Source organism: Puntigrus tetrazona, chromosome 4 (genome assembly GCF_018831695.1).
Source record: "Puntigrus tetrazona isolate hp1 chromosome 4, ASM1883169v1, whole genome shotgun sequence".
Taxonomy (NCBI): Eukaryota; Metazoa; Chordata; class Actinopteri; order Cypriniformes; family Cyprinidae; genus Puntigrus; species Puntigrus tetrazona.
The window spans coordinates 17396570-17422844 of NC_056702.1; the positions used below are offsets into that span (position 1 = coordinate 17396570).

General features: G+C 38.4%; 2 protein-coding genes across 11 annotated transcripts in view; one reads left to right on the forward strand and one right to left on the reverse strand.

Annotated features, from left to right (window-relative positions):
- The first annotated feature begins 565 nt into the window (after positions 1-565).
- On the forward strand, positions 566-14283 carry esr2a (estrogen receptor 2a). 2 transcript variants are annotated; one of them, XM_043237874.1, is made up of 11 exons: positions 566-755; positions 3030-3183; positions 4500-5002; positions 5084-5250; positions 6084-6200; positions 7001-7324; positions 8431-8569; positions 9882-10015; positions 10861-11044; positions 12200-12420; positions 12609-14283. In XM_043237874.1, the coding sequence occupies exons 3-11, from the start codon at positions 4602-4604 to the stop codon at positions 12626-12628; spliced, it is 1707 nt and encodes a 568-aa protein (XP_043093809.1). In that variant the 5' UTR covers positions 566-755; positions 3030-3183; positions 4500-4601; the 3' UTR covers positions 12629-14283. The 2 variants fall into 2 exon arrangements, with proteins under 2 accessions (XP_043093809.1, XP_043093810.1); XM_043237875.1 differs by having other exon boundaries at positions 3030-3179.
- Positions 14284-14448: 165 nt separating this feature from the next.
- LOC122343418 (nesprin-2) overlaps positions 14449-26275 on the reverse strand; it is a 71738-nt gene continuing 59911 nt past the window's right edge. For 6 of the 9 annotated variants that reach the window (XM_043237865.1, XM_043237871.1, XM_043237867.1 and 3 more), the window contains 18 exons: positions 25184-25345; positions 23918-24084; positions 21698-21860; positions 21250-21437; positions 20795-20945; positions 20291-20473; positions 20070-20207; positions 19786-19980; positions 19192-19423; positions 18767-18823; positions 17981-18078; positions 17714-17840; positions 16661-16863; positions 16373-16561; positions 16170-16298; positions 15880-16071; positions 15072-15121; positions 14449-14892 (listed from right to left, as the gene is read on the reverse strand). In XM_043237865.1, coding sequence (XP_043093800.1) covers positions 14685-14892; positions 15072-15121; positions 15880-16071; positions 16170-16298; positions 16373-16561; positions 16661-16863; positions 17714-17840; positions 17981-18078; positions 18767-18823; positions 19192-19423; positions 19786-19980; positions 20070-20207; positions 20291-20473; positions 20795-20945; positions 21250-21437; positions 21698-21860; positions 23918-24084; positions 25184-25345 — 2832 coding nt within the window. In that variant the 3' untranslated portion in view covers positions 14449-14684. The remainder of the gene's footprint in view (positions 14893-15071; positions 15122-15879; positions 16072-16169; positions 16299-16372; positions 16562-16660; positions 16864-17713; positions 17841-17980; positions 18079-18766; positions 18824-19191; positions 19424-19785; positions 19981-20069; positions 20208-20290; positions 20474-20794; positions 20946-21249; positions 21438-21697; positions 21861-23917; positions 24085-25183; positions 25346-26275) is intronic. The other 3 variants (XM_043237873.1, XM_043237872.1, XM_043237869.1) reach the window with 1 other exon arrangement.

The following is a 26275-nucleotide window of genomic DNA, read 5'->3' on the forward strand; positions in this document are numbered from 1 at the left end:
TTAATGTACGTAACAAAATATTGAACTCAAAAAGGGGTATACCTATGGGTACAGGCTACGTCTTTAAAACCACTGAAGGTATGACTTTGACTCTTTCCATTGATACAAACGTCTTAATTTGGGTCACTGTGATTTATTTTGTTGGATCAGGTCACTTATATATTAACAATCCTCCAGGAAGTGACGCTTAATGGATGGGATATAACCGCGCAAACGAACTCTGTGATGACTTGTGTGCTGTTTGTTTGTAGTTTGGTACAAATTGTTAAAATGGCGTCCGTTTTCTTTTTCCCTTTTAAGCCAGTTTCGGTGCCCGCGTTTCTAAAAGAGCACTTTCTTTAAATGACCCGACAGCATCATTTGTTTCTTTTTTATAAGTATCGTTTTTTTTGCATAAAATGAACGCTCCCGCTGTTAAATGCGGAAAGCAAACGAACAATGACCGTAGCCTACAGCGCACATATGAGCAGATATTGGTCCGGAGGAGGTGGAGGAGGAGGAGGAGGAGGTTCAGGAGGGTGTGGTCAGTGACATACAGACTCTCAAATAAGTGCGAGCGTTCAGTGACGGACGGAGCAGAGCACACTTTAACATGCATCCTGACAGCTCATCAAAACACTGGCCATTCTCCCATTACATAGGCTGGAACGGGGATCAAATCAAGCAATAAAATGTTATTTTGGGATTCTTGCCGACTCAGAAACCAAGCCTTACAGTGGACCATCTGTTGATCAACTAAACATCGATTGCAACAGGTAGGTTCACTGGCTTGCATCTCCCGTTTGTAGTAATGTAGTAATGCATCGCAGTGTTACATTGCTTCAGTACGCGTGCACTGTGTGCTAGAAAAATGACGCAAACGGGTTAATTAGTGAAAGAATGCAGAACATTTTATTCATTCACTTTCAAGCGGCACTGCGAGCCATGAGGATGACTTTTAACCCTCTGAGAGCCAAGCGGTGATACGGATATATTCTTCACATTGAAGCAAATCACTCTTTATGAAATAAAGGTGTTGATTATGTACTATTTACCAGTTTGTTTTTGTATTTCACAGTGAATGTAAGCTAGGTTTGGCTTAGACTATGGTTTTGAATATTTCAAGTACGAAGGCTATATATATATATATATATATATATATATATATATATATATATATATATATATATATATATATATATATATATAACAGTTGGTGAACAGTTGTTTCCGTAACTGTGATAAATATTCATAACTTATTTGAAGAGAATTAAGTATGTCATCTGAATAACTCGTCATCTTTAAAGGTCTACAGTTATTATTTTGTCCATTAAAACAATGAAAATACTCTCAGCTATAATAGGCCTGTTTATTTATTATTAATAAAAAAAAATAATAGAAAATAGCACTTGTTTTAAGAGAATAAGACAGGAAGAGCAAACTGTTGTTGTACAGTAATATAAATCAGCTAGGTATTTGTTGAAAAGGTCTGCTGCTTGTATATGTAGTTTTAACGCAACAATGTGATATAAGTCTGTCTATGAGTAGAATAATTTGTACATATGTAAAACTCCATGAAATATAATAATGATGTGTGGCATTTCCTGAAGAAATAAGGAATACATAAAAATGCCCTCTAACAGAACAGTAACTGGTATAAATGTACTGTAAATCTAAATGTAGATATACGTGGTAATGTAGTTGAAGTGAAATGCATGTCATTCTGCTTAAAGCATTCTTAATTATAACATACTGTGTTTACCCTAAATGTATTTGATCCAAATTGCATTCAGTTTATACATTCTGTCCTCATATTGCCTGGGAATCAAACCTATGACCTGCTGTGGTTAACACGGCACTCTGCTGTTCAATTTTAGCACCGTATATATATCATCCGAAGGTCCGTGGTCTGAAGGTTTTGCATCAGGCTCAACGGTGGTCTTCCCCGTTGTTACCACAACTCCTGCACAGGGCATGGTTTCCGTCGCTCCTTCTCTCCCTTATCCGTTTTCCGCCACAGAAGGGAGTGAGAGGGGAGATCACACCGTGGCCTTGGGCTTTTGTTTTTGGTATGCGCTGCTGGCCGGTGGCCGGGCGCTCTTTTGCCTCAAGAGCACACATCATGCCAGACTGGTTGTCAGGAGAGAGTTGATGCAGGCAGCTTCAGTCTGTCCCGCTTTCCAAGTCTCCTCCTCCTCTCTGTCTTCCATTCTGTCTCCGTCTTTCTAAGCCTCCTCTCGGAAGAATTATTGGAGTTAGAGGGTTTGAGGTTACTGGGCTTTTAATGGGAAAAATTGTTTCTCCATTATCAGAATAGAGGATTTTACTGTAGGTGTTTGTCCAAAACTCTGCAGCTTGTGAAATGGTCGTCCACATTATTTAGCACTTTACGTACAGCTTACACAAAAAATGGCAGCTGTAAATGCACAGAATTCACCATAAAAATACAGCGTTTCCAGTGTTACCCCATGTCGTATTGCTGCAAGTTTCACAATGATGAATCATAAGTTTAGTTTATTTGTTTACAGGTGCCAAGCATATCAATAAACATAAAAATGTGCCAGAATTAGCCAAAAAGGCTATTTTTCATCTGTAGACCCTTGACAGAATGTTAAAAGTTCTATCTAAAAACAGAAACAAAGCATCATAACAAATACATACAATATAATGCAAACACAAACACAACTGAAATAGTAAAAATAGTAATTCGCAGTTTTTCTTTAAAAAATAAAAATAAAAATTTACATTGTACTGTATTTTACAGTAAAATTATGTATTATGTGATGTTAAACCATTTAGTTTTATACAGTACGGTAACTTACATTTAACCAACTAACCATTATTGTAGCATTTCATATTTTTTACAGTGTGTGATGCACAAAGTAATATATATAAAATAATTTGACAATTTTATGTCATTAATTAAAACATATGTAATATTAACATTAAAAACAAATTTACAAAAATAGTACATGCAAATAATATTTTTACCGTTTTATATGAAAAAACACACCACAGCATCCTACTTTTCTCTTTCTGTCATTTTGCAGGTGCTTGTGCTCGGTGCCTGGTATGTTTTGGCCAGTTGCCTGTCTGTGCTAAAACAAGGGTTCAAAAGTCCTCGGCTGACTCACCGTTGGCAGTCCAGAGAGACAGTGTGGCTAACTGCCTCTCTCGCAAAGTACAGTCTACAACACTGTGTAGGTAAGATTCACTTTCAGACTTCTAAAAGCTAACGTGCCATTCGACAGCGTTTCATTTTTAAGGATATTCCATGTAAGAGAAATTTACATTTTACTGAGGCAGATCTTTAGGCCTTTTCGAATGCAACTTTCGATGATTTCATACCATCACTAAGCAACAAGCTAAAAGTTTATTTAACTGACCTAAAATAGGCAGATATGCAAGACACGCAGCTGCTTTTCAGTGTCCACAAATAATCTGCTACTATATTGTAGTGAGACTAGCTTTATGAGAATTCCTCTAGAGCATGGCGTTAGCCACGTCAAGGTTCAATCCTGAAATTAAGATCTGTAACTTAAATAAAATGTAAATTACCTTAGATAAAGAATTTCCCAAATGCATATAAATGTAAATGATGTGTATATTGAAATTACTTTAAATGACTTTCCAGTAATTATTAACATGAAGTCTTGTTTTCTCTGAAAAAAAATTCAGCAGTTTGGGGTCAGTATTTTTCCAATAGTAAATACTTTAAGCAAGGATGTATTAAACTAATCAAAAGTAATAATGAAGACACGTATTGACTGTGTATAATAAAAAAAGCACCAAATCAATGTATCAGAATGATATCGGAAGTATCACGTGACACTAAACACAGCTGAACGCAGTATATTAAATTAGAAAACATTTTCACACTGTTTCAGCTCCGTTTTTCAGTAAATGCAGCCTTGCTAAGCTTGAGAGCTACAAAAAAATATTGAAAAAATCATACTGACTCCAAACTCCAACTAAGTGTTGATGAATGTGGTCAATACTGCATTCCGATTCCGCTGAAATACACAATTTAGTAAGTTATGACATGAAAGGTATTCACCTAGCTATTGAGGATAAGACTAAACGGTGGCAACATCTATGAACTTTCGTATCTTCTAATGCATAAGCTTTTCGATGTCTAAATATAAGTTCCCAAAAACCTTTTTTGTATAAAAACTAGTTACACTGTGAGTGAAAAGCAATGTGATTATATACAGCTATTAAAACGTATTTAAAAAGCATTGATCAGCATAGCCCTTGACATTTCATAAATGCATTTGAATTTGGAAAGTGCTTTCTAGACCCGTTATATCATATTTGTCCATTAATTTAAGTGTTGCCGGTAAGCTGCTTTTGTTTGCAAGCAGTTTGATGCATTTAACTCAAACAGGGTCTATTATTTGAATGTGCTTTTCCTCAGGAGAGTTGCTTATTACTGCTCGCTAGAAGAGATGCAGAATGAATAATATTTGCAGTTAATTTTCCCCCTGTAAACGAAAGGCTTCCTGTCGATTGTGCATTAGGCTGCATCACGTTTCAGTATCGATGACTGAGGAGTGCAACATGACTCGCATCAATAGCTCCCTGTTGATGATAAGACAGCACTGAACCCGTCCGCCTTCGCTATGTCCGAGTATCCCGAAGGAGACAGTTGTCTACTTCAGCTGCAGGAAGTGGACTCCAACAGGGTGGGAGGTCACGTCCTCTCTCCTGCCTTTAACTCTTCCTCTCCATCTCTGTCGGTGGAGAGCCACCCCATCTGCATCCCATCACCCTACACAGACCTCAGCCATGACTTCTCCACCCTGCCCTTCTACAGTCCTGCTCTGCTGGGGTACGGCGCGTCGCCTCTCTCCGACTGCCCATCTGTGAGGCAGTCGCTAAGCCCCTCCCTCTTTTGGCCACCTCATAGCCATGTTTCTTCGATTGCGTTGCATCAGCAACAGAATCGACTGCAACAAAACCACCCAGCTGGTGGGACCTGGGCAGATCTTACACCACATGATCACAGCGAAGAGGAATACTGGTATGTGGAAACTCGATTATGTTTTGTTTCAGACCGTTACCTAATACTGGTTTAGATGCATGTGCATGCTTCTCTTTATAGCAAACCGCTGGCGAAGAGGGTAGGAGATGCAGAGGAGAGTTCTACTTCTTTGAGAGGTAAAGCTGACATGCACTACTGCGCCGTCTGTAGCGATTACGCCTCCGGGTATCATTATGGCGTGTGGTCGTGTGAAGGATGCAAAGCCTTCTTCAAGAGAAGTATACAAGGTATTGTTCTCTGAAAATTACTGAAACATACTCTAATTAATCAAAAATAAAAGCCAAAAGCTAAGCTATGTTGATACTTCATTTAATTTCATTAAAACTGAGCTGATCTAGACAATGACTTTTCTGCATTCAATAATGAAATGAAGCTGAGAGTGTTTAATCTTGTCGTTATACTGACACTTTATTCTCCAGTTTGATACTGTTTAGTGCTTTGACACAATATGTATTGTTAAAAGCGCTATACAAACTAAAGTTATTGATTGATTCATTGACTGATAATGTAAAGTATTCTGTCTTTGAGATCTTCTAAAGATTACATTTAAAATTGTTTATAAATTAAAAAAATAAGTGTGTGTTTGGGTGATTATGGGATTATTTAAATGTAATATGTACAACAAAATTTACAGTTTTGGTAAATAATACTAATATACTTTCTATCACTACATTAAAATGTAAGATTAAAGGTTGACATATCCTACTGACTTTTCAGCATTCAAAGAGTATCAGCATATATTTGCATACTAGTTTGTGATTGGACTTTTATTTTGGACTTTAATATGTGATTGCATGCTAAATTGTCAATTGTCATTAAATGATCTCATCTACCTTGCTTGTACAGTATTCAACCATAATTAACCATCTAACATTTCCAGTCTTTTTGTCACTGTCCCAGACCCAGCGTTGCAGATAGCTGTGCTAGTATACTGTAATGTGTCTAAAAAGCCACTCTAAAAATCCACTGCTTTACAGTCCATAAACATAGTAACAGACTTGTTAAGTCCTTAGCAACTGCTCAGTGGATAATTAGGGAATTTTCTGATTCACTTTCTCAGGACACAATGACTACATCTGCCCCGCCACCAACCAGTGCACCATCGACAAGAACCGCCGCAAAAGCTGCCAGGCCTGCCGTCTGCGAAAATGTTATGAAGTTGGAATGATGAAATGCGGTGGGACTCTTTCGTTTTCCATTCCTCCCTATCAACACCCTTTCTACACCCACACAGTTACCAAACACTTTATCTTACCAAACACTTAATCTCAGATTACTGCTGAATTTTGTCCAAAGTCATGGACTTTGTAATTTATGTCCCAATATTAAGCAGCCATCGTGCCGTGAAGTTTTGATATGCGTCACTGTTGTAATGATAATGTGATAGAGCCCTGATTATTTATAGATGCTGGTCAAAGGCTGCACCAAAACAACCTAGAGAAATGACTCATCATAAATAAGTTTGAAAATTTTGCCATTATAGTAATACACACACACATATCAACCAGACGGTCCCGTGTGTTTTCTTTTGAGTTGTGTGTGTGATCTCGGATGGCTTGCTCCTCACAAAAACTGCGCTAGCTGAATCAAGTCTGTGTTGCTGTGGAGACTGCTGCCATCTATGCTCATCCTGGCTTGTAATTGTTGTTTTCGGGCAGTCTGATTTCACAGCTTTGCATCAAGGTTAGAGGAGCAAGCGATGTACTCTCATCTAATTGGTTGATGCGGCTTTTTGAGCTTTGTAATGTCATCAAATGTCATATCAAATACACAGTTTTGTAAACAAGCTTTTGCAGCTTTTTGCTTTGCTTTCTCTTATAAACAAATTTTGGTTTAAGCTAGTGGTTCTCAACCTTTTTGGCTATTTGTCCAACAAAATTTTGTGTATTTATAATAATTAATAATTTTAAGCATAACCCTGTAAACATGGATAAGGCTGAAGTTAGTCGTGAAGTTATACATGCTATTTTTTCACAGGGTTACGGCGAGATCGTGGTAGCTACCAACAAAGAGGAGGACAGCAGAAACGGCTGGCACGATTCTCTAGCAGGATGAGAACATGTGGCCCGAGATCTCAAGAAATCAAAAGTGTCCCACGACCCCTCGGTGGAAATAAGGTGCTTAATATAGCCTTGAGCCCCGAGGAACTAATTGCTCGAATCATGGATGCAGAGCCACCCGAGATTTACCTCATGAAAGACATGAAGAAGCCATTCACTGAGGCCAACGTCATGATGTCGCTGACCAACCTGGCCGACAAAGAGCTTGTTCACATGATCAGCTGGGCCAAGAAGATCCCAGGTGAATGTATCACCAGATTCATAAGAAAAAACATATAATGAACACATACATTTGTGTTTCCAAAAACACAAATCATCAGTCAAACTGTCAGTTTGTAGACTGTGGATTCTCTCTTGAATTTCGAATGGGTTTTTAGAATAGCATTTTTCGATTTATAATTGCAGTAAGGGGCGTGGTTAAGTTTACTTGAAGAAAATGTGTCATCTACTGAATTAAGAATGAATTACATTTATTAAATCATACCAAGGTTGAAACTCAGTTCACATGTTGCCAACAAGTTGCTGCACGAGTTGTGCAACAGTTGAATTTCCCTTCATTCATTAAGCATGTAAACATTAGGAGCCAGGGGTGAAAACTTTTGAACAGAATGGAGATGCGTACATTTTTTTCTTTTGCCTAAATATCTTTTTTTTTTGTGGTTTAGTACTTCCCTTCAGAAGCTACAGAAGATATTCACATAGATGTATACATGTTTCTCAGAAGACAAAAAAATAAAAATTCATCCCTATCTTCAAATTTAAAAGGTTTTAACCCACTGGATCTTAATGCACTGTTTTCCATTCTGGAGTGTTTGAACAGTTGTCCTCAGTGTGAAAAGATGGATCTCAAAATTATGCAGTCAGTGTTAGAAAGGGTTCAAATACACAAAAATGCTGGAAAACCAAGGGAATTTGTGGGACCTGAATATTTTTTTCTGAGGAACATCACTTAGTTTAACTGTTCAGGACAAACAAAGGACTCAAGGACAAAAACACAATCGTGGACCATTCAGAAATATTTTATCCATGTTAATACTAATACTAAATAAACATTTCATATAATCCCTCTTATTTTGATAAAATAATTAAGATTTTGCAAAGGCGGATGTAAACTTTTGACCTCAACTGTACTTGATGTTTTCTGTTATTTGATGATTTATTGTTTTAATTAATACTTGGCTTTTGAGACAAGAGTCTTTTATTAGGGAATAATCATGTTTTGATTCTGAGCATGGACAGTTTGTTTATTCTGAGAACATGAGCAAACTTGGATGAGCGTCTTGTTCAAAACTGTTTTTGGATCACGTGTATGGAGTTATTAACTTAAGTGTTTATTTCTCACTCCAGGTTTTGTGGAGCTCAGTCTTTTTGACCAGGTCCATTTGTTGGAGTGCTGCTGGTTGGAGGTGCTGATGCTGGGACTGATGTGGCGGTCCGTTAATCACCCTGGAAAGCTCATTTTCTCCCCAGACCTCAGTCTCAGCAGGTATCTAGTGTTAGTTAATTATATTTATCCTTCCCATTGCCTAATTTATGAACAGGCACATCTACCTCTCTCTGCTTTGAATATTTTTTTATTCTCATGTGCTTTGCATGGTCCTTATTATCGTTATCATTTATTTATTTTTTATTTTGCAGCTAGTTTGTTCTGTGTGACAGTATTGTGTAAGATAAGGTGATTTAAGTCACTTATTAAATGCTGGTAACATTCTGATTTCACTTCAAGGTTGAGCCTTTTCGCACTGGTTAGTTAGCATGCCAAACTACGACTTACGGCGACTACGTGTAATATATCATGAACATGTTTTAATTGTTGAATTACACTTTTGAGCGGGACATAAAATTCAAAATGTCATCATGATGCAACTGTCCAATCAAAACTGACATTCATGCTAACTTTCCACCCCCGGTTAAAATTTACTGGAATTTTAAACTATTTTTTTATATTGTAAAATAAAACTATAACACGTCTTCTCTCGCTGCTGAAGCTTAAAGAACTGTGTTTTCATAGCATTTGTGTTTGTGTAGAATATAGCGCAAAATTTTAAGAGCACAGCTGGGAACTAAATCAGCGGGCTCTGTGCGGTGGGAATTAGAGAGCTGTGGGAAGACAGGAACTGATTCTGCCATGGCTTGTGTATTATCACGCCCCCCTCTACTCCGCTGCCCTTTGTACCCTCTAACATGGTGTGTACCAGTGTTGTAATGTGAGAAAATAAATGGGCCAGGGTTACAGATGCTCCAGACTTTATACCGGGCTACGCTTCCAAACCAATCCGGTCATGGGCGGGCTGTAAATATGCTCACCATCTGATATGCTGCCAGACATTTACTGTATTTTTTTATTGGCTGCATTTTGGATGAGAAATTCATAGCCAACTGAATCCCCGAGTTTTAACTTGGTGTACTGCTTGTCAGTATCGAAAGTGTGCCAAAAAAAAAAAAAAATACAAGTGCCATTAATGACTCCAAAATTCCCCAAAATTTTATAGAAAATTTAGTAATAAAGTACAATGGTGTTTGCGACAAAGAGGTACTTTGTTCTCTCCGTTCTCACACGTTGTAATGAAGTGTTAGTGTTGTTCCCAGGCTCAGTCACTGCTGTAGCACATCTCTGCGTCTTAGAGAGCAGGAGCACTCTGATTTTCCATTGACGCTTTGACTTCGCCATTCGTATTTTCAGTAGGTGCCAGGTTTGGTTTGGTACGACTACTGAGGACTGAGATAGAGGCTGGACTCGGGTTTCTGACGGTGTGAAGTTAATTTACGAGACTGCAAAATGTCTTTGTGTCTGTCAGGGACGAAGGCAGCTGTGTGCAGGGGTTTGTGGAGATCTTTGATATGCTGCTGGCAGCCACATCCAGGTTCAGAGAACTGAAGTTACAGAGAGAGGAGTATGTGTGTCTCAAAGCCATGATCCTGCTCAACTCCAGTGAGTGTTCTTCTCGTTAAAGGTTTTATGAAATGTGCCAGTGTTTTTACTGCTTGTAATTACTATAACACGTGTGTTTTTATTAAAAACAAAGAATATGTATGTTTGTTGACTTTCCCTTCAGAACAGACAAATCACAGTGGATTCAGTCTATTGTGAAATTGATTTTAGTCCAATTCGGGCCATTTTGTCTCATTCGATTGTAGTTAAATTGAAAAAATGATATATATAAATGGATACAGAGGTCTAGCAATTATGCTCCAGATATATAGCATTGATTCTGACATGAGAGAAGTGGGTTTGATCAGACTCCCCTTCATTTCCTGTCTTGTTACTTGTCACCATCATCAAAAATCCAAAGAAACTGCAGACCTCCGCAAAGCCGTAATAAATAGTGTTCACTCGAGGCTCATAATTCCTAAGGCTGCTACAACCACACTTGCTTTAAAGTGAAGGGAGCGTTGACCAGGCCAAGCAAGAAAGCCGCTCACACACAGTTTAAAATCTTAACTCTGACAGCATGCCTTCGCTCCACACTTTCAACCCAATATCCATTTCATGGCAAACGCTTATAAAAACGTAACAGGCGGTACCTGCTTAGTGTTTATCGTCTGAAGAACCCAGTATTTCTTCCTGCTCTGATTCCTCCGAACTTTTGATCTGTCTTTTCCTGGTGCATTATCTCTTCATTCTCAGCCCCCAACAGATGTCTTCACTTTGTTTCTTCGGTCTCGCTTGTTTGATGGCTCCAGATGTGTTGCGTTGTTTTTGAATGGGTATCAATCTCTATTCTTTCGAACGGCTGTAAATGTGAGCGTCTCACATGCGCTCGTGCGTCATTGCAGACATGTGCCTGAGTTCGTCTGAGGGAGGAGAGGAGCTGCAGAGCCGGTCGAAGCTGCTGTGTCTGCTGGACTCGGTGACGGATGCTCTGGTGTGGGCCATCTCCAAGACGGGCCTGAGCTTCCAGCAGCGCTCCACCAGACTGGCTCATCTGCTCATGCTGCTCTCCCACATAAGGCACCTCAGGTACAGTCAATAAAAAACGTGGAATGAGGAACTTTCCATTCGACTTTGCGTACGAAGCACAAGCATGATGTGCGCTCAGTCATTTGTTCGAAGACTGTGAGATATATTTCTTTGCTCGGGTATTATGGATGCAAAAGCGAGCAACGGCAATTAAACTCTGGTTGCAGTTCATTCAGACACCTAGTCTGCCACCCATCATTTTTTTCTGCAATGATTATGATCGTGATGCGATTACTGTCATTGTTTGCTGTAGACTAGCTGAAACATTTGAAATGTTGTCAAGTATCTAAAGTGTTTTTCTGCTGTTTGTTTTTGGGTGCTGCTTTTCCATTTGCTAATTCACAAATGCTTCATCACTTTTTGACTAGTTCACAGTTTAAGTGTAAGCTGAGATTCATTTATACAGAAACCCTCATGCTCATCAAGGCTGTATTTATTTGATTAATAATACAGAAAAAAAACAGTAATATTGTAAAATATTGTAGCAAGTTCTAACATCGGTTTGGTATTTTTTACTTGAAAATAATAATTAATGTGACTCGTTGCTGAATTTTCAGCAACATTACTTCAGTCTTCAAGCCTTCAGAAAACGTTCTAATATGCTGATTTATTTTCTGTTGAAACTGATACTGCTTAATATTTTTGAAACATGTGATCCTTTTTCTTTGATGAATAAAAAGTTCAAACTAAATTAGTCTTTACTATCACTTTTTACCCATTTAACACATCCTTCTTGAATAAAAGTATTCATTTCTTTAAAAAAAAGGAAAAAAGTTTAAGAAAATTTTTAAATAGTAGTGTATATTGTACCAAAAAAATGTTGAATACAAAATTGAAATAAAATGTTCTTTGTAACTTTCTATTTTTTTATATTTGTTATAACAAAGAATCCTGAAAAAATGATCACAGGCTCCAAAAATATTAAGCAACACAACATTTTCCAACATTGAATATAAATCAGCATGTTAGTATGATTTCTGAAGAAATGATGTGACACTAAAGACTGGAGTATTTAATTACAGTGTGTGTGTGTGTACTACTTTATCTGAAAGGTTAACTTGTGTTATGTACTCAATAAATTAGCTTCTAGCCTGGCTCTATTTGTGATTTTTGATCTGTTCGAAAGCTTCCACTGACTGTAAACTCTAACTGTAGTAACAAAGGCATGGACCACCTCCACTGCATGAAGATGAAGAAGATGGTTCCTCTGTATGACCTGCTTCTGGAGATGCTGGATGCTCATATCATGCACAGCTCCCGTCTGTCTCACTCCGGCCCTCGAGTGGCTCCTGCTCCTAAAGAGAGCAAAGTCGCTCAGGAGGCCTTCGCCTGCACTTCTCAGCATGGAGAGACCTTAGGAGCCTCAACCATTTCTGGTGAGTTATAGAAAGAGTGATTTCTTTCACAATGCAGGTACTGCGACGTTGAAATAAAAAGTTTTACTGATTTAGAAAATATTTAGCTTGTATATTTTTTTTGGTACATTTCACAGAATGTTGCCAGTTAACATTCTTCCATAAATCTGAAAAAAATATCACGGTAAATTGCTCTTCTTTCTCTCCAGTGCTGAGGAATGATCTATAGTTTTGGGAGAATGGACAACAAAAACAGCCGCGCAGAAAAAGTGGAATACAATTTCTCAAGCTAAAAAACATTTTCTTTTTAAAAAATTTGGCGTTTGCTGTGAAATCCTCTTTTTCTTTTTTTAACAGAACTCATTTTGAACACAGTTGTTTTGTTGTATGTAGCCGTGAACACGCAACACAAAGAAAAGTCCTTCACTTTTTACAAAACCTTATTAATTGCCGGTGGTTTAAAAACTGGTTACCATTTGCTTTTTTGAAATGTAACATGTAACACATATCTGAAATCTGCACCACAATCGAATGTACACTTTCTATTTCTACGCTTATCATTTCCTCCTCTTTCTAAAAAGTACATTTGCAACTCTTGCTTTTTGTGAAGGCCAAAAGAAAATCAGCTGCAGCAACTGCTGTAGATAGAGCGACTATTGAAGACGCTGTCAGAACAAACAGATTCGATTCCTTCACTTTCAAAACGACAATATGAGCAGTCAGTGCTGAAGATGAGAGAGGTTTGTATGCAGTGGGAGCAGAGACCAAAGGCTCAGAAGAACTGAATCAAGCCTTTTTTTTCTGTCAGGACTTACATTAGTAGGGCCAAATTCAGGACAGCTGGATGGATGTTATGTTTGCATCTATTACTTTTCACAAAACAGAAGCTTGTTCATCCTGCTCTCTACCCAGTAAACCCTTTAACACCATAACAGCCTTGTACAAAGCATTTATACATTTTCTAAAGACAGCTCAATCGATTGCTACTATTCCACTGTGAAAATCTGTTTGTAAGATGCACCATATGTACCAAAAAAGTACTTGTGATATTGCACTTTAATATTTCTCTGAACTATCTGAAGCCCTATCTTGAGAATTATATATACAGTAGTCAACATTTGAAGTGCATCAAAACCTTAAACTAAAACAATACCCATTCTTGTCTTAGGACAACTTTTATGCTCCACTTCAAATGTTGACTACGCTATATAAAGAGTTTGTTTGCAAAAACAGGTAACTCCATTTTTAACATTTGTCACGTTTTTTTTTTTCATTGTTCATTCCAGTTAATCTCAATTAAACTGCCGTTGGCTTATTTTTACTGGGTTAAAAAAAACCTTAACATTATAAAATACATGATTTTTGGAAAAAAAAATGATTTTCAGCTTTTTGCAAATAATCTCTCTCTCTCTCTGTGAGTGTGTGTATACATATACATATACTTTTTGTACACACACACACACATATACATATATTGCAGTGCCTACAGTGCTTACAGCCTAGATGACAAAAACTAAAAATTGTATACAGGTAAAGAGGAAATGTGTTACAAGATACAGAGTTGTAACAAGTACTTAATTGTAATAAACGCACAGATTATTTATAAATGTTATTGTATCCGCCGGCAGCCATCTGGATTGTAACGGTTTTGATATATAGCACTAATACTGATTTTGACAAATTTTGGCAACTAAGCATTAAAGACAACTGTAACACAGATATTGTAGACAGTGTTTATTTTTGAACAGAACAAAAGTTTCATTTGCAAAATGTTTTTGCAAAATTTCCTTTTCTGTACACATCTTTGTGTTCTGCCTTGCAGTGCTTATGTAACACTGTGTTATTTACAAAGGGGTGTATTAAAATGTTTCCATGTGCATTTGACATTTTTATTCATTTATTTTTGGGCTTTGCAGCTATAAACAGTTCATCCAGACCATATAAAAAATTTAAAAATAAGACCACATAATCTCAAAATAGCAGCCATCCATCAAGTCACCACAAGCTGTGGCTGAAGGGTCAATCTTTTCCAGTTTCAAATCTTTAATCAGTGCATGATATGCTGAAATCTAGAAATATTTTTTTTTACATTCAAGCTCATAGAATGATTGTTTTTTTTCTTTACAGCATTATGACAAAAAAGAAATTAGATCACATCAACAAAATTCTTAGCATGGCTCTCAAAAGGGAATAAATAGTATAAAATCTACTCTATAAATACAACCGTTAAAATATAGTTTGGACAAAAGTGAGGTGCTTGGCATGTTTGAGTCTCTTGATGAGACTCATGTGGGAGGGGGCCCGTTGGTGTAGCGTAACATGGGGTGGAACGAGCGGGCAAAATTATTGGAAAAGGTGCAGCTGTAGTCGTCTTCAGAAAGAGGGACCAAGCAGGCCAGAACCAACAGCAGGAGGAACAGGAGATGCAGAGGGAAAGCCGCTCGCAGGACGCGGTAGAAGAACGAGCGCTGAGGCGACGGGTCGCGCTTTAACCTGAAACAAAACGAAAAAGTTTAACTGCTCGTCTTTTCATCAGCTCCTATCTTATACATATATACGTATATTGGATTAATGCATTTTTAGCTAATGAAGTATATTTTACTATTCTATATGATTTAATATACAAAATAAATAAAATACTAAAGAAAAATGGTTTGCGTGTGCCACCGTACCGAGAGCATTGTGTGGATTTCTTGTCTCCTGAAGCATCAGTCGTGGACTCCTGCAAACACATGACATTTCACCACAAATCTAACACACGTTACTTCTTTTAGATTTCAATATTATATTTATTTTATCAAAATACAATAAATACAGTAATACTGTGAAATACTATAATAACTTTTCTATTTTAATACATTTTGAAATATATTCAATATATTGTAACAGCTATTCAGAAATCATTCTAATATGCCAATTTGCTGCTCAAGAAATGTTAAAAACAGTTGTGCTGTTAATATTGTTGTGGAAGCTTTTTCAGGATGCTTTGATAAACAGATAGAACAAAATAGAACACATGTATTTACTTTTATTTTTATCAGTTAAAATGAGTCCTTGTGGAACATAGTGTTTTTGCATTTCAATCTTTCTGACCACAAAATTTTTCGGGAAAGGTTTTATTTTAAATACAGTTCCAAAGGACTGAAAAAGTTCAAGGTTTTGACAAATAGTCAATTATTTTTATTTTTTTTACATTGACTATTAACTGATCTTTGGCTAAGCTCCGCCCCTCAATGGAGCTTTGCAGAGCATCCCATAGGAACCATTTGGGGATTTTCACAATCAGTTTCTTTATTAGCAAAACATGCTCATAAAGGGGTTATATATTTAAATGAATATTAGTCATCCACGTGTTGAAAAAGTAACACTCTAAACCATTTTTTTTTAAAAAACATAAATCCAAAATGCATTGTATCCTTAGCAGAAGTGAGCCTCACTTTTTTGTGTGGTATAAATGCGTCTTTTGCATATCGCTCTTACCAATTTCTCTTCAATGGTTTGGAGATCCTGGTTAACTTGACGTGACAGTAGTCTTAGTTTGCTTCCGATGACGTGGAGTTTCTCCCGGGCTTCAGCACTGTCCTCTCCACCAGCCTCAGGGAGCAGCTCAGAGACGATCTCCTGCAGAGAGTTCACTCGCTTCTGTCTGCCCTGAAGCTCCTCTGCAAGATCCTGCCACCGGGGGGTGCAAAACATAAGCTCAGCACAAACTAGAGGTCAGCCATGATGGAGAAGCTGGTGTTGTTCTTTTCGGAGTTTATCTGACTCACCTTCAGGGTGTTCCTGTGTTCCTGAAGCACAGAGGACGGCACAGAAGAGTCATTCATGTTCACTGTGTAGCGTCTGCTCTCTGCATGGGCCAGCCATAGCAGTTGAGAGTGGACCATCTCGTGGAACTCCTACATGAGTGCAGATTGTTAGTGGTGTTGCATTATTATTGAGGTTTTGTATAAATGTTTGGCAGATCTCTCACCTGACAGCGTCCAAGGGTAGTGCGCAGACTGTCCTCCCACCCCTCTAGTCCCGCGCAAGCTTCTGTCCAGCGACGATTCATGCTGCGCAGACCCTCCTGAAGCTCAGGTGCTCCCTGCTGCAGCTCTGGCCCTCCGAGGTTCAGAGACAGCATCATGGTTTTGTAGCAAGCAAATGTCTTCTGCATTTCCTGTGCAATATACAACAAAAAATGTGTTAAGACAAACTTTTCCTTTCCAGTGTCTCTGTATTAATAATCTACAACATTGAATGTTAGTCTGATGCTCACTTTAAGTTGTTTGACCCGCTCTTCTAAGATCTCGACACTGACTGCAGTCTCGGGCTTCTGCAGGCTGTCCAGTTCAGGAGTGACACGATCCAGCCAGGAAGTGATGTCGTGCAGGTCAGAGGTTAGCTGCTGGGGGTCTCTGGAGCTGCACTGCTCTTTACTCACTGCTTGAGCCTGCAGCAGCTCCCAGCGCTCAATCACTCCTGCGCAGAACAATGAAGGGAAGTGAAAAAGATCTACATGTACAGGCATCCATTCTAATCCTGTCTATCTATCCACCAACCCTCCCCTTCATTTGTCTACCTATCTACTCGCTTTCAAACTCTGTATCCATGCACCCATCTATCCACCCATATTCAACCTATTCAACCTTTCCTCCATTCCCTCAACTATTAAATGACCTTAGGCATCCCTGTTTTTTCTTTTATCCACTCATCTAGCTATACTATCTTTCTATCCATCCATCCATCCACCATCTATTCCTTCGTTTGTCTAAACACCTATTTTTCTATTTACTTAACTACTCTTCCACCAGTAAACTATCTATCCATTAGTCCGTAAGTTCATCCAAATGTGTCTTATAACCTATTTACAGCCCATCCATCCATCTATCTACCCAACTATTCAACCATCCATTTTCTCCATTCATCTATCCAACTATCTATGCATCATTATAACCCACCTATTCAATTATGAACTCACCCTTCCATACGTCCACAATCTACATTTCCTATCCACCAATCCATCCACAATCTACCTTTCTTATCACTCTATCCATCCATCCATCCATCCATCCATTTAACTATATATGCATTAATTTGTGTACCTACCTATCCAACTAGGCATCCATCCACCCATCCATTTTTTCATTAATCTATATCTAATTCTTCATGCATGACTCACTAAACAAAATGGAAAGTAGTCCCTTGCACATTTGATCTGCGTCAGTGCCTGTACCTGACTATTTGTGAAGAGTCTTATTACATGACTCACTTAGGACAAGTACCAGACAGACTTCCTCATGTCCCCCTGTGTTGGACAAAGTGTCTGTACCTGATTGTTTGTCTGCAGTGTTGAGGCCAGTGAGGCCTTGTTCCTCCTGCTTTTCCTCATCATCCAGGATCATAGAAACCCGCTTCACACTCTTAATGCTGCCACTGCACTCAGACATCAGCTGGACCTGCCCAGTGCACAAACACATCACACATGCACTATTATAATGCAGGAACTACACGCTGAATGCCTGCCTGAGGATAAGACAACTTGTAAATTTGGCAATTATGAAAGTGCTGGATTGAGAAGGAAGGGGTATATACTCACGTAGCCTTGTTTAAAAGGAGTGCTGGTGTGTGTAGGTGAGGACGAGTCCAGCTGGAAGGATTTTCTTTCAGGTGTGTTTTGAAAGTGCCAATTCTGTCCTGTGAGTTTGAGAGAGAGGGAGAGAGATTTAACTCGGTGCTCAAAACAGGCTACTTCATTTGGGCAATGATGACAGAAATGGACACAAGAAGTGGAATTATTTAGCTTTTGCAGGGATCACGAGAAATCTAATCAACATTACATTGATAGAGGCTGTTATTGAAAAGATAAAATTGTGAGTATCTGAAAAAAAAAAGCATCAAAGATAAATGAACGTATAATCTTCTGTGTGAGCAAGAAAGCACCAGGGGGATAAGCAGGTGCACTGAGCCATGTGAGAGGAGGGGACGCAACCTTCCTATGCCCTCTCTTATACTCCCTGAGGTCTGGATCTGCCCAGCACTCAACCCTCCTCTTTACTAACAGAATCTCCTCTCAGGCCCAAGTCTTTCATGATAAGAGCACATAGCAGAACAGGGTGAAGGGAGGATGCTTGCATCTTTTGATTTGAGCTCTGTGCCGAAAAGAAAAATACCAGGCCTTTGATGATCCAGCAAACCCAGTCTATTCATAAGCATACCAACAGTGACGTGGGAACAAGACAGAATGGAGAAAGAGAGAGAATTATGTGGATAGAAAATAAGGAGAAACTGGACAGATGTGAATGCACCAAAAAAAAAAGAAAAAAAGATTTTGCAGTAATGCACAACTAAATCCAAGAGCAAATGAAGGGACATGGAGGCCTACCTAAAGGCTTCTTTGTCACCTCAGATGAGAATTCTGGGATTTCTGTGACCTCTAAATCTGGAGGGAGAGAAAATGAATGGCTAAACCGGTAATACGACAGTAAGCAGTAAGAGTCCTGGGAAAATGGACATAAAATGGACATTAAAAAATTGACAGCTAAAAAATATATATTTAGATTATATCTGACTCCAGATTTAGGCTTCACGTGGTTACCAGAAAGAAATTCAGTCAACCTTAAGTCAAAGCTGGCAATTCATGGCTTTATCAAGTTGCTCAAAAAAAGAATGGTTACATAAATGTGTTGTCAAATTAGTGTCTGTGAAATTTTGCACATAAAACGGCCCATTGAAGAAGTCACTTTCAAACCAAGCAGCATTCGGTTAGTGAATGTGGTAAAACATTCACAAGAGTAAATGTGACTATACCTGACAGGGCAGAGAAGAAGGCAGCATCCTCTTCCTCATCGTGTGAAGAAGAGCCACCAACATCCCCAGTGTGGTCCCACTCCAGAGGGATAGAATCCACACTCACGGGGGTTTCCCGGCCCGAGCGCTCCTGAGGTGGCGATAACAGGCACATGGAGGGCTGGCTGGAGGAGAGGGAGCCCGGTGTCCCTCTGGACTGATCACCATCAAAGATGTCCAGCTGCTCCTGGAGCTTCAAAGAGAATAAACTGTCATTCATGTATTCATGCTCCTATATACATGGGCCTTATTTGCACAATTTACCACATTTGTCAGTGAAAGAATATATATATATATATATATATATATATATATATATATATATATATATATATATATATATATATATATATATATATATATATTTTTTATTACATTTTTTTCTATTTAATCTTTAAATGTAATTTAATGGTAAGGCTGAATTTTTACTTACTAACCCCAAACTTCTAAATCGTAGATTAAAGAAAGCCAACTCACAAAAAGTTTAAAAAGGGTTTCAAAATATCCAAATACATTTAGTATTTCATGTAAAAAAAATGTGAGCGTTTATATTACCGGACGGAGACTAGTGAGGCTCTGGTGGAATCGGGCCACTCTGCCAAACACCTCTTGACAGTACGTGTGCAGTTCCTCTAATTCATCTTCTATCTCAACAGCGTCTTCAGGACAACTCCTCTGAATCAGACCCTCCCCAAACACGATCAGAGCGTCAATCTTATTAGTGTTCAGAGTGATCTCCTTCTTGAAACTCTGGAGAGTAAGAGTAAGTTCAGTTAAATTCCATCATCTTTTATTCTTTCTATCTACATCCTAATTTAAAAGAAACACTGTTTATTAACCTTCAGCTGTTTCATCTTGTCTTGGAGATGGCTCTCTGAGAAGTTCTCCACGTTAGTCAGCTGGAGGTCTATCTCAGTGAGCCAGACAAGGAGGCTCTCGCGGGTTCCCTCAAACTCTTCTCTCTGGCCTATGAAATGCTAAATGGGGAAAAAAGAGCATTCAAGTAAACATAAATGAACAGATGACATGAAAAACTAAAATAGTGTGTCCATGTCCTCACTCTAAGTCTGCGCAGTATTGCAGCCACTCTCCTCTGGAGCATGTCCCATCGCTGGTTCTGATGATGCACCATGGCCCTGAGTCTACTGGATGCATCGGTGCGGTTCTCCCTCGCGAGTCGTCTGTACTGGTTATTATTAATTTCCAGCTGGGTCAAGCTCTCATGTACCTGCCTTTGGAAAACCTAAAACAAAATAATACTATGACCACAAACTGCTATTACTATAAACTGTTAAAATATCAACTTAAAACTCCATTTCTATGCAAATACAGTGTGTTTTTAGCATTTCCGAACTCATGCATGAATGATTAAAACATTCAGTAAATGAAAAACTGCTGACAGGCCATAGACAACTGCTTGAGAAATCTGAAATTCCCTTAATCGTACTTATGTTCCTAAAACATCAGGATTAAACATTTTACTTGCACTAAACTATGTAAATATAATGGTCCGGTAGCACAGCCATTTGAAGGCTCTTAGTTAAGTATTTTGTTGGAATCAAACCTCATATTTCTGGAGTTCCTCTTTGGCGTCAGTGTACAGGACGTCTGATGAATTGGGTTCAGCAGCGGAGCGCTCCGCTACCTTCAGCCAGTCCTCAAAGGAAGAGTAATCCTCTTGAAACTTACACCACAGTCTCCATGTCTCCTCAATCCTGCAAACAGTAACGCAGACATAAGTGATTAAAAACAAACAGTCTGTTATATAAATGTACCGCAATTCACATTATGCTTACTCATCAAATATACAATGTCACCTTCCTCACAACCATAATATATTCAACTCAAGTGTTCTGTGAGGTTAAAAGGCATTAAAAAGCAACACATTTTATCATGCAAAACAAACTTTTACCAATATCTCTTGCTCAACGGGGAGCTGGATCCAGAGTGAATTGAAATGCTACAGAACGACTAAACATTTGTGAGCTTTGATGGTGACACCTGCATAAATGGCCATACCTCAGCCTCCTCTCCAGAGACATGGAGCAGATATTTCTCCAGCGCCGGTCCAAGCGCTGTGTGGTCTGCTGAATGGAGTCATTCTCTCCATCACCGCTGCAGGCATCCTCATCACGCAGAAGCACGTCACACAAGGTGAGCACTGAGGCCACTCTCTCAGTGTGCTGCTCGATGTCACGCTGCAGGTCCTAAACATGCACGCATATTTTAAATATACCAGGTCACTTTATCAAACAGGTGAAATGTATTTTTAGCTATTGCTGCAAATATACCCATGCGACTTAAGAACGGTTTTGTGGTACAGTGTCACCTATGTATAGAATTATTTCTGCATTGGCAAAATATTTAACATGTTTAAACATATTTAACATTTTAATATCTAAAATCTGGTATTTTAACTAATCAAATCTTCTATTATATCATTTTTAAGAACTCATGTTTTGCTGACCTGTTGCTCAGTAAGTCTCTTTTGGATCTCATCTCTGTGGCAGATATTGTAGTGAACGGGTTTGGCTAGCTCAGCTTCAATTCGAGTGAGCCAAGAGCGAAGGTTATTCATGTTCTTATCCAACTGCTGCACAGTCACCAGCGTTTCTGTCAGCTTTTTCACCCTAAAAGAGAAAGAGAGAAATCGCATATTCATTTTGAACCCAGACCATTATCAAAAATACCATTTGGGGAAAAAAACAAAAAAACTTGTCTGAACATAAATGTTCTTGGACGAAAACCTGAATGTGTCCAAAAGTCCTCTATAAACTCCACTAGATAAAAATGTATTTTCTGACCCAAAGAAATAGTCATTTTTTTTCAAGACAAGTACTAACCCCTTCATAAATCAGTCAAGTAATTGTTTTCGTTGGTATCTGAGACTGTGTAGTTTGGAATGAACCCAATAAAATCCTGTCAAAGTTCAGCGAGCTGTACTTGATGTGAAACACAACTAAAAGAAAGGTCTGATAACCCCAGGTCAGATGACACTGAAACACAGACAAAGGGTGTTTGTCCCATACGGATTAGATTGAACCATTTAAGTGTGACAGTGTGAAGCTTCTCGATCTGTTGTTTGAGTGACCGCATGGCCTCGCAAACCGTCTGAGCAGCCATACCTGCAGATGGCCGGCTGTGTGATTATAGCGTGCCTGAGTACATACTGTCCCCTGGCCCCATTGTGCCCCTGTTCATAAGGGATAATATGAGGTGACAGACCATTGCCTTCCACCACCCCCTCCACCCAATTCCAGCTATACAGTGGGACTAGGACAAACCATACAAGCCATATGGCAAAGCTGAAGCCAACCACAGTAGCGAGGGCTTCGTTAATTCCCCCCTCCTTCAGTATTAGCACCATCTGGCTGCTTCAGAACACGTCACACCGCAGGACCGACCAATTGCAGGAGAGGCTGCTGACATCACGGACGAGATTGGAAAGCACTTGAGTTGTTTGTTTGCTTGCTTGCTTGCTTAGGACCACCACCTGATTCATATACTGGGTATGTGCAAATTTCCAACTGACTTAATGAGATTATGATTATGGAGAGCATATGCCAGCTGTGGTAACCTGCCATAGTACTGAAGATCACATCACATTCTGAAGATATAAATAAATCTATTGGTGGAGATAGCTTGCTGTAAATTATATTATACGCAAGGAGAAATTATATGATTTTACAATATAAAATTAATAATATTATGTTTTTAAGCATATCTACTATTAATTCAACTTGACACATGAATGAATTTCTTTTCAATGTACATGAAACAAAAAAAAAACTAATATTTTTCCATTTCCATTTTTGAGACTTTTTTAAATAATAGTGAGGAAAAGTACAACTACATTTACAGTATTTATTTATATTTTCAATTTGCTTTTATTTTTATATACATTTTTTTTGGTCAAAATAAATTTGGTTGTTTGCTTTTTGTCATTTTTCTTGCATAGCTATGCATGGCTTTTTTTTTTTAAATACAAGTCCTATTTAAGTCCTTTTTTAAACTAATTCTAGTACTTATTGGACATAAATTTACTTAATTTCAGTTAGTTGCTAAGGCAACATTTAAACGTTGCTTACAAATGTATTACAATTATTAATTTTAACTTAATTTTATACTTAAATTTTAAAATGATAAAATTATCAATTAAAATTACATTTTATTTCAGCTTTTAACAATTATACTACTACTACTACTACTACCACCTACTACTACTAATAATAACTAATACTGACACAAGCTAGTAGTATTATTATAGCAATATTTTGACAGCACAATATCATTCTAATTACAGGCATAAATTGTTGGACAAAGGAAACTTTTTACATCACTTTCCTCTACATGCTTATATCTGCACAGGAAATAGTATTTTCCCAGCATCAGCTTTTTGAACTACTTGCTAACCATCCACTGATCAGAACAGTCTCACTCTGAAAACCTCGACAATTAATATAAATGTCTAATCAAAGGCTTTTTCACCAACAACAGGTCTAAACGAGGCAGACATGCACAAATGACTCAATCAGTCCTTGAATGGAAACCAGACGTGATGAATTCTAAGGCTTTCAAACAAACAAAGAGCTTTGATCAGCCATTAATCAAAGGACAAAGAGCAACAATAGCAAATATCAGGCAAAAAATGGGTTAAACTTTAGTTTGTTTTGTTTTTTTTGCTTACCTAGCTTCAATGTGGTCAAACAGGTGCTGCCAACGATCGTTGACATCTTGCAAGGCCCCGTGGATCTCTGCCTCTTTAGCCTTGTCGCTGGCCAATAGGAGCTGCTCGCCCAGCTGCTTGAGGTGGCTCTTGTTCTCGCTGAAGAGGTTAATCTCCTCCATGCAGTCCTAAAGAGAGATGTGCACAATGAGCACTGGCCTCTCGTGTGCTTTAGTCATTAACACATCCATCCCAAACAAAACCGACTAACTGCACTTTGCCTCTGGTTGGCTCTGACAGCTGTCAAAACTATGTTCCTTCACTCAGCATGAGCCCTCGTTAAAAACAATAAAAGAGGAGCTATTATTTCCATCGACCACTCTGCAGCCCAAATCCTTTTCACTTTTTTCACTGCTTTTAAGGGTTCACCTGTTTAGTCCAACCTGGCTCACTTTGAAAAGCAGGCAGTTATTGCAGCACTGGCCATCAATAACTGTGCTAGAAAGAGACAATGGCCATTTTTCTGATAATGTGATCATTAGCGGCGTGGCCTGAAACCGTCCAAAACCTCAACGGTAAACTATGTGCTAATGACTGCAGAGTGCTTGAGGTTGCACTGGTTGTTGGTGAGAGAGGAGCTGCACATACGAGGCTATTGTTGTGTATGAACAAAGAGGTAAACAAATGAACGTAGCTATGCAGTACAGCACTCTGCCCTCAATTTTATAGTACATGCAGTAAGCTAGATTAGAGATAATCTATGATGTTTCGAAAATAATGTACACTTGTAGCATGTTTTGAGTAAAAATGAACAAATGCTATGTGAGTGGATAGAATAGAGCCTCTGTGAAATGTAAAACCTGTGGGGCCTCCCTTGGGAACGCTTAAGCGTGCTGTTCATTTGAGACTGCTTTAATCCTTCATAGATACTCATAATAGCATATACCATATAATACCATATTACTGACCTACTTAAGCTCCTTACAAATGTACAACAACAGAAACTTGCTGTGACAAAGGCACATGGAAACAGACCCATGTGATGCCTTTTTAAGAATTTATCTTAAAATGGCGTATTGTTATGGTTATGTAACTGTAAAAAAGGGGGTTTAGCAATGTAATTAGTTGCTAATAAATTAATACTTTTTATTAAGCAAGGGTGCACTGCATTGCTCAAAGGTGACAGTAAAGATATTTATGTTTATAGAACAAAATGTTAAGCGGGAATTTAAATTTTTGGATGAATAAGAAAAAACAACAACAACGTTATTTTAAAGAAAACCAAACCTTTTTAAGTTTCTCCACCATTTCTTCAATACTAAGGTTTTCGCCCCTGTGTGCCACTTTTTTCTCCATCTTCATCAACCAATCACAGAGCTCCTTGTTTTTATCATTGAAGATTATCCAGGCATTCAGGCGATCAGCTATTTCCTGCTTGCGAAGTGCAACCTATGAACAACAGGAGGAATAAAGGATTAAAATGCTTCAATAGGACAGAAATACAATATTAAAAATCATTTTCTTACAGCAAGTGCAGGAAAGTTTCCCCAGACAGGAGCACTAGTAATGGCATTTCATTTTTTTCATGGCATTTTATTTTTCCATTATAATGCCATTAATTCATTCAGGAAATCTCTGAGAGCATATGGCCTCAAAGTGCTAGAGAGAGTACAGAAGAACTTGCACTCTTCTGGCTGGTTCACTACCCTGATTCACATATAAGAAAAGACTTGAAAACAACTCAGTAGAAAGGTGTCAGGTTACAACTATATGACTTTATTCTTTAAAAGCCGGCCATCTCAAAGGCTTTTAACAAAACTCATCTCACGCTGTGAGATTGATTACTGGACTGTTAAGCAAAAGAGTACAGCAAAGGCCTGCTCGTTTTTACTGCCCTCTGTGAGTAAGGGGCTTGTCTATCAGTATGTATTAATACCAAGACACACTAGAGGACATGGGCAGCACTTTATAGTTCCCTGTTGCTTATGTCGTTCCTAGATTGCTGGGGCTTACATGCAGCCTTTTAAAAAGACAGTAGGAAGCCTATACGTTTTCCTTAATCCATTACTGCCACACTTGGTGCCGTAAGAGGATGTGATACTGTAGTTTTCCTTCAAAACTTAAAAAAAAAATTAAATCATGAGATTAAAAGAAAGGTTAGCTGATCACTTCTATTCACTGTCTTTTTGTTGAATGCATTATTGATGTATTTTTTTCAGCCCAAGCCATTCGCCCCAACACATAGGCAATGACAAGTAAAAGAAAAACAAGGCCTAGCTTTGCCATCTGTCATTCATTCCAGGGAACGTTTCCACCTGCAACCTGTTGGCCGGAGACACTGACGCACAACGTAGACTGACCTCATTGGGTCGGTGTTGG